This window comes from Lithobates pipiens, unplaced genomic scaffold (assembly GCF_037356315.1).
Source record: "Lithobates pipiens isolate NorthernLeopardFrog02 unplaced genomic scaffold, aLitPip1_a1.2 Scaffold_3, whole genome shotgun sequence".
Taxonomy (NCBI): domain Eukaryota; kingdom Metazoa; phylum Chordata; class Amphibia; order Anura; family Ranidae; genus Lithobates; species Lithobates pipiens.
This window is the reverse complement of record NW_027507790.1, coordinates 66,717,587-66,730,652: the sequence shown is the minus strand read 5'-3', so window position 1 is coordinate 66,730,652 and position 13,066 is coordinate 66,717,587. Positions and strand designations below refer to the sequence as shown.

At 35.8% G+C, this 13,066-nt stretch overlaps 1 protein-coding gene across 25 annotated transcripts in view; it reads right to left on the bottom strand.

Annotated features, from left to right (window-relative positions):
- RIMBP2 (RIMS binding protein 2) overlaps positions 1-13,066 on the bottom strand; it is a 777,506-nt gene that overhangs the window by 191,063 nt on the left and 573,377 nt on the right. For 19 of the 25 annotated variants that reach the window (XM_077461782.1, XM_077461787.1, XM_077461794.1 and 16 more), the window contains 3 exons: positions 11,060-11,164; positions 9,458-9,508; positions 2,468-2,488 (listed from right to left, as the gene is read on the bottom strand). In XM_077461782.1, the coding sequence (XP_077317908.1) occupies positions 2,468-2,488; positions 9,458-9,508; positions 11,060-11,164 (177 nt within the window). The remainder of the gene's footprint in view (positions 1-2,467; positions 2,489-9,457; positions 9,509-11,059; positions 11,165-13,066) is intronic. The other 6 variants (XM_077461805.1, XM_077461783.1, XM_077461807.1 and 3 more) reach the window with 1 other exon arrangement.

Sequence of the window (13,066 nt, the reverse complement as noted above, 5' to 3'; positions counted from 1 at the left end):
CAAATTTCTTTCCTGAAACCTATGATTGCAGGAAAGAACTTTGCACTGCCTATGGCCTGCCTCAGAGTGGTTTTAATTGTTTATGTCTCTATCCCAAACACTTGAGGAAAAAGGGTCAGAGCTTAGTTTTACTATAAAGTGGTTGCAACCATCATAAAATAAACGATATAATTTTTTCTTTAGCATAAAAAACTACCATTGTTTATTGGCCACCTATACTTTTAACCAGGGCTTCATTGATGGATTAAAAATAAATGCGCTTTCATTATATATTTAAAATTGCATTTATAGTGCATACATATGTATCACAGTAGTTATACAGGGAGTGGATTAGGGACTATTTTCAGATGTATGTAATATAAACTTTTATATGCTGTTTGGCCATAACATGTGTCACCAGCATCTGCTAAGCTTTATGTGGATGGGATTATTTCCTCTATTGGCCATCCCCATTGATGGTAATTTACTGACTGAGACTTCTTTCCTGCCCCTGCTATATGCAACTATCAATTTCTGTTTGGTAGGTACTCTATCTTTACAACTAATTTGTGCTATTATGTATATAGCACAAGGGTTCAATGTACAAATTATATCATTTCATATGAATTTAGATTGTTTTGAACACTGTTATGATATTGCATTTTCAATAAAATATATTATATAAAATATATTTTCAATAAAATATAATATATATAATAAAATATATTTTTTCTCTACTTTCCTATTTGCTTAAATGCCTTAAAAGTCCGGCCTGTTGATATCTATTTGGTATCTTCATTGTTTTCCCATAAACTTTTGTAGGTAAACATGGTTTAAAGATGAGTTTGCTGGATTAGAAGAATGTATGGAATAAAGTTTTCAAATTGGTAGCTGTGAAATCTGTCTTTACAGACTGTATAAACTGTTGATGAGGTGATACATTACACCTATTCACCTACTACAATCCACAAGTTTTACCAAGAGGCAATATTAAATATATATTTCTGGACTGTTACGTAGCTACATCATTTTGGAGTGAAAGTAAGCTCTCAAACAGACCAAAATAAACCCCACATAATGCTGCTACAGATGGCAAAACAGCTATAAATTCAGCTTACTGATTGTATATTTATGGTGATCTGAATTCAAGAATAGATTACATAAAGGTTGTTGAACCATTCTTATATACATATTTTTCATGTCTTAATTATATAAGGGATTGGAACCTTGTGCTAGTATAAAGACAAACAGAGCCAGAATAAAAGAAAATGAAAATGAAAATGAAGAGACAAGAACATGTATTACAATCATGTTTTGACACTACCAAAACATTTTGTATGTCCAAACTAAGCAAGCCATTTTATCAAGTCATTTCAACTTGCTACTATAGAATTTGCAAGAAAGACTGAGACTAAGTGCTTTTTGGACTGGAAATTGCCTGTGTGCTGCCCAATATATCTTGCTAGTTTTGAACTATATGGAGTAAGTAAAAAATGAATGAAACTGCCTGATGCGCCTACACAAACTCTAGAAATAACAACTAGTCATCAAAAGAAATACATCGAATGGTTTTGTCTTATAACGTTATTGAAAATGAGACAGTGGGCCTTATTTATTTAAAAAAAAATGGATCAAAAAAAGATAAAACAGCTACAGATATTGACTACTAGTAAAATGTAGCTATAATCCAGGAGAATTAAAAATTGACAAAATGACTATCTGTTGTTATCAACAGTGATATTTTATTTTCTCCTTTTTTTATATATATATATATATATTTTTTTTTTTTTTGGACTGTCATGTCCAATAACTGAGACCAGAAAATATGTTCTCAATTTATATGTTTTAAGCAGTACCATAGCAACAACTGCTGCTTTTTATTTAAATAATACAATTACTAAAACAGATTTCCCCATTATCTGTTTTCAGATAAATGTAACATGCGGTAGATGCGTTTCATAGTTTATGATTAAAGACCATGCAAAGAGCATGCCCAGTGTCAGTTGTTAGTATTAATGGCACAAACCTGTTATATTGGGTCAACTTGGAAGACTGGGATTAAGTACCAGCTATAGTACTACTGGCTCTGTAAGTTCATAAAAGAGAAAATGGTGCAGTTAGTGGGAGCCATTTGATGCCATATGGGTGGCATAAAAGGCACTTGAACATGGATATGGAAGAGAAAAGTCTATATGTCACATGATAGGGCTCATTTATAAAAATGCCACTAATTCCAACTAACCAATCAGGTCGCAACTGTCAATTTCTGGTTCAGATTTGAAATGGAAGCAAAGTTCTGATAGTTTTCAGTGCTCCACTTTTTATACATAAGCCCCAAAATGTGTTCTTAGCCAGAGCCATTTCCAAGGCTACATTTACTTAGCATGCCTATAAGAATGATTCAACAACAGGGTACATGCACGGGAAGGGAGGAGGGGGGGTTGGGGCAGATGGCAAAGGCAGAGCCACAAATACACATTTCAAATACCTGCATGCTGTCCAATGTGTTCTGGGTGAAAGGTAAAGCAATAAGTCCAGACAAAACACAATATCAAAAATAAAATAAAACTCCAGCAAATCAACAAACAGTTTTGAGCCAAAAAAAGAAAATAATTATCACAATTATCACCTTCATATTGCATGCACAACACACTGCTGTACATCACAAAATGGCAGAGAGTCTGATAATGCCAGCATGAGTAATTCTATATAAAAAAAATATATATTTACTTTACACAGTGAGGTATTTTATAGTTCAATAATGATCACTGTTGTAAATGTTTCCATTTCTTACACAAAAGTAACATTTTGAGCTATTTCACTGACTCATAATACTTTGTTTGCCATATTTCTATTGTGTGACCATGTGCTGTAGTAAAAGCTATCTTTATTACGAAAAAGTACTAGTAGGCAAACGTATTATTGTATGTATTATTTATACAGTGCCTTCAAAAAGTATTCATACCCCTTGAAATATTCCAATGTTTCAACCAAAAATGTAAATGTATGTTATTTGTTTTTTTTTTGTTATAAACCAACACAAAGCGGTATATTATTGTGAAGTGGAAGGAAAATGATAAATGGTTTTCAATTTTTTTTACAAATAAATATCTGAAAAGTGTGGAGTGCATTTGTATTCAGCCCTCCTTTGTAGAACCACCTTTCACTGCAATTACAGCTGCAAGTCTTTTTGGGGATGTCTCTATCAGCTTTGCACATCTAGAGAGTGAAACTTTTGCCCATTATTCTTTGCAAAATAGCTCAAGCTCTGTGAGATTGGATAGAGAGTGTCTGCAAACAGCAATTTTCAAGTCTTGCCACAGATTCTTAATTCAATTTAGATCTAGACTTGACTGGGCCAGTCTAACACATGAATATGCCTTGATCTAAACCATTCCATTGTAGCTCTGGCTGTATGTTTAAAGTCATTGTCCTGCAGGAAGGTGAACCCTCACCCCAGTCTCAAGCCTTTTGCAGACTCCAACAGTTTTTCTTCTAAGATTGCCCTGTATTTGGCTCCATCCATCTTTTCATCAACTCTGACTATTTTCCCTGTCCCTGCTGAAGAAAAGCATCCCCACAACATGATGCTGCCACCACCATGTTTCACAATGGGGATGGTGTATCGAGGGTAATGTGCAGCGTTAGTTTTCGGATACAAATATTGTTTTGCTTTGGCTTAGGCCAAAAAGTTACATTTTGGTCTCATCTGACCAGAGCACCTTCTTCTTTGCTGTGTCCCACACATAGCTTCTCGCAAACCGCAAACGGACGGCTTTCTTAGAACAATAGCTTTATTCTTGCCACTCTTCCATAAAGGCCAGATTTGTTGAGTGCACGACTAATAGTTTGCCCTGTGGACAGATTTTCCCACCTGAGCTGTGGAACTCTGCAGCTCCTCCAAGATTACCAGGGGCCTCTTGGCTACTTCTCTGATTAATGCTCTCCTTGCCCAGCCTGTCAATTTAGGTGGACAGCCATGTCTTTGTAGGTTTGCGATTGTGCCATACTCTTTACATTTTTGGATGATGGAATGAACAGTTCTCTCTGAGATGTTCAAAGGTTGGGATATTTTTGTAAAGCCTAACCCTACTTATAACTTCTCCACAACTTTATCCCCGACCTGTCTGGTGTGTTCCTTGGCCTTCATGATGCTGTTTGTTCTCTAAGGTTCTCTAACAAACCTCTGAGGGCTTCACAGAATAGCTGTAGTCATACGGAGATTAAATTACACACAGGTAGACTCTATTTACTAATTAGGTGACTTCTGAAGGCAATTGGATCAACTAGATTTCAGTTAGGGGCATCAGAGTAAAGGGGGCTGAATACAAATGCACACCACACTTTTCAGATATATATTTGTAAAAAAGTTTACAAACCATTTATCATTTTTCTTCCACTTCACAATTTTGTGCCATGTTGTGTCACATAAAATCCCAATAAACTACATTTAGGTTTTTGATGGAAACATGACAAAATGTGGTAAAATTCAAGGGATATGAATACTTTTAAAGGCACTGTATATACATACATACATACACATGCACGTTGTAAATCATTTAATGTAATATGTAAATGCTGGCTCATCCAGTTTTCACACAATTTCAGTCACTGAAAACCAGATTATAGGCTCTCTAAACTATTGAACATCACAGACTAGTGATCAGCGAAACTGTTAAAATGTATTATCGGTGGAAGGTTAAAATAGATCTGGTTAATTTCATGAAATGTTTAAAAGCATACATTTTTGGTATTTGTTATTTTCTTGATTAAAAGAGAAACCATGTTGTGCATTAGCCTAGTGCTACAAGTATGCTGATAGGGGAAGTACTGTATATTGTTTGGCTGGAGAGAATGATTTCCCACATTTGTTACTTTGGTTGGTGAAATGAGGGTTCATTTTTGCAGGAGGTTGACCAAGGAAGAGGGACCTTCTGAAGGGAAGACTTTCAGCCAAAACTTTTAGGAAGCGGGGTGCTCCTACTGACCTTTCACCACATCTCTGCAGTCCTCTGAGTAGAATGGCCCACAAAGATTAGATAAAAATATCTATACAAAGATGGCACATTATCACTTCTTTGGATGTTTAGTGATTTCTAGATAAACTCTGTCAAGTACCCTGGAGTCTTTCAATGGAATGGCTGATGGGATAACAGAGTAAAAATGCAGTCCCACATAATAGAAGGAAGGAATTGATGGAATAGAAGCAGCGATGAATCACTTAAGATTTTGGGACTAATCACAGTTATATTGTTGTAGTTCATAAATATTCTCCTTTGGACATTTCTAGAGATATATGTACTGATTGGTATTTTGTCGGCAAAGGTTTAGGACAGCGCTGTGGATTAATTATTACATGTGTGACAAATAACCAATTTATGCTTTTTTGATGAACAGCAGCAGTCTTACACAAAGCAATACTAGAAGTATAGCAGACATTTATTTAAAAAATAGTTTGGTGCACAAGCACTAAGTTGGGACATTATTGTTATTTTGGGTGACAGCGCGGTGTGTAAGATAATACATTACCTAGAACCTTGGCTCTGTGCACAGTTCTGGGGTTCGAGCATTTTGGCATTGCTTGTGAATGATTTTCAAGGGTACTCGCACACAGTACAGATGTTTGAATATCAGACATTCCTGGCAGAAAAAAACGAGGATGGGCTGTACAGCACTTATATGCATTTGTGCATATTTGCACATATCCAAGTGTACACAGGCGTAAAAATTCTTCTAGTTTTGATTTAAGCAAGGGAGTGTGGCAAAAGAGTGTATTTTTGCATATACACACACAAAAATACTGACCAGAAATGCAGATTTCTGCTTTTTGTGCATGTTTAGGGGCCTGTGTGTACAGACACATTGAAAACAATGGTCTGCATTTAACATCAGTATAAAAAACAATGGCTGCATGCCTAAAAATGCTGTGTTTTCAGACAGCTGTTTGCTAGAGGCCCAAATCTGTCTGCATGAGCATGGAGTTTTTATGATAGAACAGACACGAGTATCAATCATTGTATCCTCCTCAAATGTATCCTTCAACTGTAATCAAGTATTTTTCTCTTTTTTTTTTTTTTTTTTTGGGGATGAGACCCCACTGGATTTTTTTTACTGTATTAGAAATGAATAATACATACTGTATTTAATTCAATGTGCTTTTTCTTGACTTCAACTGTTGTGCATAAGATCCAAATAAGTCCTGAATTCGTTTATTAGGGTCTGAGAACAGAAATGTATGTGCCCATTGAACACAAGGGCACAGCAGAGTGAAGTGCACTAGAGTGCCCGGCTGGTATCTCTTAGGAGAGCTGGACATGCACTGTTTTGACAGTTTACTGAGGTCCGAGAACAGAAATTTACACACTCATTGAAAACAGGGGCACATTGAGTGGACTGCACTGGAGTGCCCTGCTGGTGTCTCTTGGAGAGTGGGACATGCACTGTTTTGACATCCTGCCCCTGAAGAACTCATTAGGCATAAAAGCAACAGCATTACTAATATGCTTGTAGCAAAATGCTACTTTAGGGATTAGAGGGTGTTTTTACCTTAACATTTTTTAAATCGAAAAAATTTAAAAATTGAATAAAAATGGATTATCTAGGAAATACAGGTCCAATGAAATTGGTTCAACCCAGATCAATTCTGAATACATTATTTGGTCCGCTCATCTCTGTCAGTTACAGAATGCAAGGAAAAGGTATTATCTGGTAAGGATGCTGAATAGGCGCAAAACCTGATGTTTTATAAAGTGAAGTATGCTCATATATATGCATCCCAGTTAGGTAAAAAGTCTCCTTTGTTACTCAAAAAGTAAACATTTGGAATGTTCTAGGAAACAGTTAAAAATGTTCATTATCCTAAGCAGTTTGCCTTTTGTCTTAAATTCTTCCTAAAAAATAGACCAGCACTTCCTGGTATGGGAGGGTGCCTATGCACTCCTTTGCCTAAAGCTTCATATGTGTATATCTGTTATGAGAGATTCAATTTACTGCTGTCAATAACTATTATTTTATCTAGATTTGGGTGAAATTTAGTGATGTCACTACTGTGCTGATCAATGTTCTCCTTGCTGGAGCAAAGCCCTGCTTCCATCAAAATGGCTGCCTCCACACTGAGACACAGTGCAGAACAGAGTATCATAAGTCAGTAAATGGTGAAAGATTAGCTGCACGGAATGCACAGACAATACTGGGGACTAGTTCCTTGCCCACTTTCTGCCTTTTTTTTTGGTACAGCTTCCAAAGTTCAGTTCCTCTTATATGGTTGAAAATAGACTGATGTCTTTCACGTTCAACTTGTGGTAAGTGATTATTTTTATTAGTTTGTATTTAGATATATTATTATATTATGGTACTGTTGGCATATCAGTGTATATGAGAAATTAAAGGGAAAACTTTTATATATTTGAAAAAATACACAGAATATAATAATTACAAAAAGAAGAAGCAGCAGCAGAAGCAGAAGAAGAAGAAAGACACATCCATCAAGTTCAACCTTACAAACACCAGCTGTTTTGGTCCAGCGGAAGTACCTGGGTAACTCTGACCAACAAGGATTGGGAACTTGTACGCATAAGGCTTTACAATGTAAGGGGATCAATTCACAAAGTATTATCAAACACGACATTAATCCAAGATTGATCACTAGCTTCTAACTGCTGATATTTGTGAGGTTGTGTGAGTTGTGAGGAAACAGAGCCATTTAAGTTGGAGATAAAATAGCAATGTATGTGATTAGAGACAGATCAATGAAAAATAGAGGCTTTTAATAGCTAAATATCTATTTATGTACAAAAACATTAAAGGCCTAAACCTATGCAATGTTTATTTTTGTGAATTGAAAATTTTTATGAGAAAATAACTGTAAGGTGAAATAAATTCAGGTTAAATAACTCCCACAGCTTACGTAAAATAAACCCAAGCTATGTTAAGCTGATCTTGAAAATGTGTGAGTTGCTCGGCTAACTGACAAAATCGGAAATTGCTAATTATACAAAATGTATTTATAGATGACTAGACTTAAAATGTCTTATCACCTTCAGTTCTTGTAACTTTAAAATATTTAAAATAGTATTTGTAAATTTTACTAAATCACATACAGTTTTTTTTTTATTTGTGTAAATAGCTTTTTTTGCTCTCTACCCCTAGCTTTGTATTTCTCATCTAGACACTAATAACATTCAGTGCCCACAGACTCCTGGGATATAAATGTCATGTATCCCAGAAGTCTTCACGCATCTTGGGCACTACCTGTTCTGGTGACATTGTTGATACTATTGCAACATGTAAACACTATTCCCTGGCTAGCACACTGCCATACCAGCACTCTAGTTAGAGAATTGCTTACATGTTGCCATAGTACTGGCAGTGTATAAGTAATATAATCACCAGCTCAAGCACTGGGTGGGCATGCACCAGTTTGGCAGAATCACCTGATGATCTTAGTAAAAACAATAACATGGGACAAAAGAAGCACCAAATAAGCTGAACGAAATGCAAGTTAAGATCAGCTTGCATAAAAAAGTAAGTATTTTTCTTACCATTACCATGTAAATACATGTTTTAACTGTGTCTTTTTTACCATTTACTGGATTGGGGTAAAGTTCGCTTTTAAGTTGACAATGTAATTTACTTGGAATATCATAGCTAATATATGAGCATTTATATACAATACTCCATTCAAAATAAATTACTACATTTTTAGGTGATTCTTTACATCAAATGATTTTACTCTGGAAGAAAGCAAGAAACCCCAATGTAACTGGCTACAAGCTTCTGTGCTGAAGGGGAGGAAATCAATTTTAATATATATGATAATGTCACTTGTAAGAAAGTGAGGCCCAACAGTGACTATGTGACGATCACATCTTCACCCTATTGAATTCTCAAGTCCATTAGCATTTGTATGTAGACTGATACTGCATTGGGCAAGAATTGTTCTTAATACTTATCACTAAACCTCTCATTTGAAATCTGTCAGTTAAAGGCCAAACCATTGGCACTACATCATAACTGGGCCTAATGTGTTAGCAGCGAAAATAATACAGGATAACCTTTAAACGACCACGTGAAGGGTCTATAAAATGAGAGAACTGCATATCTTTTTTTTTTTTTAAATAGAGGAAACAAAACAGACTACATGAATGGTTTATAAAATGACACAAGAACTGCTTATCATCTATTTAATATAAAAAAAAAAATAGAGGAAAAAAAAGAAGCCTAGTTGCCTAAAGCAATCAAATTCTAGCTGACTTTTTTTTTTTTAGTGCATGTTCTGAAATGAAAGAAGTGACCTGACTGAACGTTGCAGAACAGGTCAACTAATGGTTGAGACAACAGAAATAATATAATAATTATTAAATCGATGTTAGTGTTTCCCAGTGTGTATGTGTTAATGTTTGAGCATGTGTTATATACCTATGACTGTTTTTTAATTTATAGATTCTCACAATGAGTGACGCATATGGTTCTTTCTCACCTCTAACAGCTGAACTGCACCCTCATGTTCTTTCTTGGCTTCGACCTGGGCCTTGAAATAAGAGAAGAGAAGAGTGAAACATTAACTTAGATAAGGCTTTGCGTAAGGAAGGACTTTTATTACTGATCTGGTACATTAACAGGGTGTCAAAATCTGCAACCAGTAGAAAGATACATACAATCTCAGCTGAGAACGAGTCAGGTGTTAGAACATCTGTTATGCTTCGCTCACAGATAAGAACCATAATTTCCTCCCCTGACGGTACAGTTATAAAGCACTTATTGTCCTATTCCAATAAAGCAGTATAAGAAATATCAGATTAAAAATCTCTGTACCATCTATCACTGAGCGTAAAATCAATTTCTGCCTCGCACAGTATACCGAAACAGAATGGAGATCAGTGTACTTTTTCTTTGACTAATATTCTTCTTAATTTAAAAAGCTTCCGGTAAACAACTACATTTAGGTCTGAAACGGCACAAAGATTTGGATGTGCGTGTTCAATTTGGAAATTAACTTCCACAACTGAAGAATCTCTGAAACTGTTCACCACTGCAAACATTTAGTTTTCAGCTTTTAAATAAGACAAGGGATCTAATGGGTTAGTATTATAAATTACTATAAATGATTTATTGTATGTATTAATATTTTCTGTATCACTGACCCAAATCACATAGTACTGTACAACAAAAGTAGTTATAAAGAGTTAGATAGATATACTCTCGTTAAATAATAGAGTACTCTTGTTAAATAATAGAGAGCAAAAATCTAAATAATTTCCAAATGATAGGTAAATGAAACAATTACAGCAATAACATGATAAAAGAGAAGAATTATCTTGGTCTACACAAGTCTAATAAGCCTCTGTCACTAAATAAATGTAGCACCCTCTACCTTAGGTAGGTGCTAGAGTAGTGGGTTTGTTTTGTACAGGTAAATATAGGCAGGCTTATGCTAAGAGCTAGGCCTGTTTGTTTTGATCTGGGGGCAGGGGAGTGGTTTAGTGTAGCAGCAGGTGACTGACATGTATTTCCTGGGATGTCGACTTGATGTTCTAGTAGTGGAGTTGGTGGACATTTTTAGCTTATATGGGGACCTGGAATTTCAGTTTCTTTCCACCCTTGGTAGAAACGCAGAGAAGCTGTGATTTATGATGCTTTTGTGCAAAACTTGTTAAAGACTTTTTATATTTTCCTGGAGTTTAGCATTGAATTCACTTACTTTTCAGGGGGAAGTGAAATCAAATATCTTTTGACGAAGAAAAAAAAAAACATAGCTAGTGTGAAAGAGCACGTTTGTGTTGAAAACACTTTTGAACTCACCAACAGACATCGTAACAATTAAAAGTGGTAATATAATGAATGTTTTCATTGAAACATTATTGATTAAGCCAAGGTTTGCCATTTTAATGTCTCACAATTTGTTCATAGGCTATTAGTATAACCTTAAAAAATATTATAAACAAGATGAGAAAGGTCGGCAAGCAGTTTGCTGGTAACTGTAAATGTTATATTTATTAAACAGAAACATCCATTTTTCCTGTGGATACTCTGAAGATAGAAATGGCTTTGATATTGATTTGCATCTTGATTGATCTCTTACCTTCTGTAGAAGCTCAATCTCCTGCTGTTTTGCATTGAGAACAGCCAAGGCTTGCTCATGCTCCAATTCCAGATGTTGCCGCCGCTCTGCAGCCTCTCGCATATGCTGTGTAGAAGAACTTAAAATGTTATCTACCTGCGTTTTATATCATGAGTGAGTTTTAGAAGCAAGTGCACATTCCATCATAAAAAGACACTACTATGATATAGTGGAGGAACAATTAAGAAGTCAAAAAAAAAAAAAAAAAACACAACACGAAAAAGAAGAGTAATAAGACTTTCCTTTTCTGCCACCTGTGTCTCCTATCTTCGCTCTCCTGCAGAGCTACACCAGCTGAAGGATCTTCAATATCCAATATTTCAAAGTGTGTCAGATTTGCAGCAGCCGGTGGAGCGACAACTCAGAGCATCCCATGGTTCCACTGGCTGCTACATCACTACTATGAGCTCGTAAAGTTGTAGTGATGTAGCGGACAGCAGATGGAGCAAACTGCATGGGCGAAGGCATCTGACACACTTGGGAGGGTCATCAGTCAGCGTATATTCACAAGTGAGAGAAGACTGAAAGCAAGGGAGGCAGGACTGGTAAGAAATATTACTCTTTTTTTAACAGGTTGCTTTAAGAACAAATGTGACAGAATAGCTTCAATCACTTGAAGACCAGGTCTTTTTCTGACACTTTTCTCATACATGTAAAAATCTATATTTTTTTCTAGAAACCCCAAAACATTTTTTTTTAAGCAGAGACCCTAGAGAATAAAATGGTGGGTGTTGCATTTTTTTATGTAACACAATATTTGCACAGGGGTTTTTCAAGCAAATTTTTTGGGGAACAAAATACACTTTAATTTAATTGCCGAAAAACACAATATAATACCCAATTGTTTGGTAAAATATAAAAGATGATGTTACACCAAGTAAATAGTTACCAAACATGTCACACTTTAAAATTGCATATGCCCAGCAGGTTGAACTCTGCCATTGGCTGAGAGATGGTCGGCTGCTTGTTTTTCAGCATGCTCGTCCAACAGAAGCCATCTCTCTGCTCTAATAAAGAATAAACTGCACTCGGGGAAAAAAATATATAACAATTAAAAATAAAAATAAAAAGATGAAATAAAAAAATAAAATAAAATAAAGGCCGCAGCTCTGAGTGGGATACACACACTAGAGTAAATTGTAGGAAGGTTTGGAAAGCTGCGCCACTAATCCTATTCAATAATAAAAAACATCTCTAATAAAATATGACTAAGGAATACGTAGAGTGTGGTGGCATCACTGCGTACCTTTCCAGACGCGTTTCGTCATAGATGACGTTATCAATGGGGAAGGTACGCAGTGACGCCACCACGCTCTACGAGGGGAGGGGGGGCTTTTTTGAATGCCGGACGGCTTTCTGTGATTTATTCTTAATGCTATTTTAAAGGATACTCTACGTAAGTGCAATTATCTATATTATAATAAAATATTTGAATGGTTTTACGCTATGGAGGCATCTTTTTCTTTCTGGCGCTAATGCTGGTGACATACCCGATTGCTGATAGTGGAAGTTTTTGTTCTGGGATACTGCCATACACTGGTGACAGTAGAACCGTGACGCAAGGATTATGATACGGATGTTTTATTACTAAGTCTACAACCTGTTTTGGATAAATTACCATTAAGGCTACTATCTAATCTGCATCTGGTAAGCGCATCTGAATCTTGGTGACGGGTACTGGTTTGCAGTTTTGTTTGGACTCACCGCGGTGGTTTGATAAGCACTGACATATTGGACTCTATTTCCCAGCCCTGGCTCTCTGCAAGCAGTTTTTTCTGTTATATGCTATCTATACATTTTTTACATTTTTTTTTGACTCAATTAATTTGTGCAATGTTAACGCTATTTTATCGGCAACAAATATTCATTTTGTGTGTGTGCCATTAATTCCTTAGTGATATTTTATTAGAGATGTTTTTTATTATTGAATAGGATTAGTTGCGCAGCTTTCCAAACCTTCCTACATCT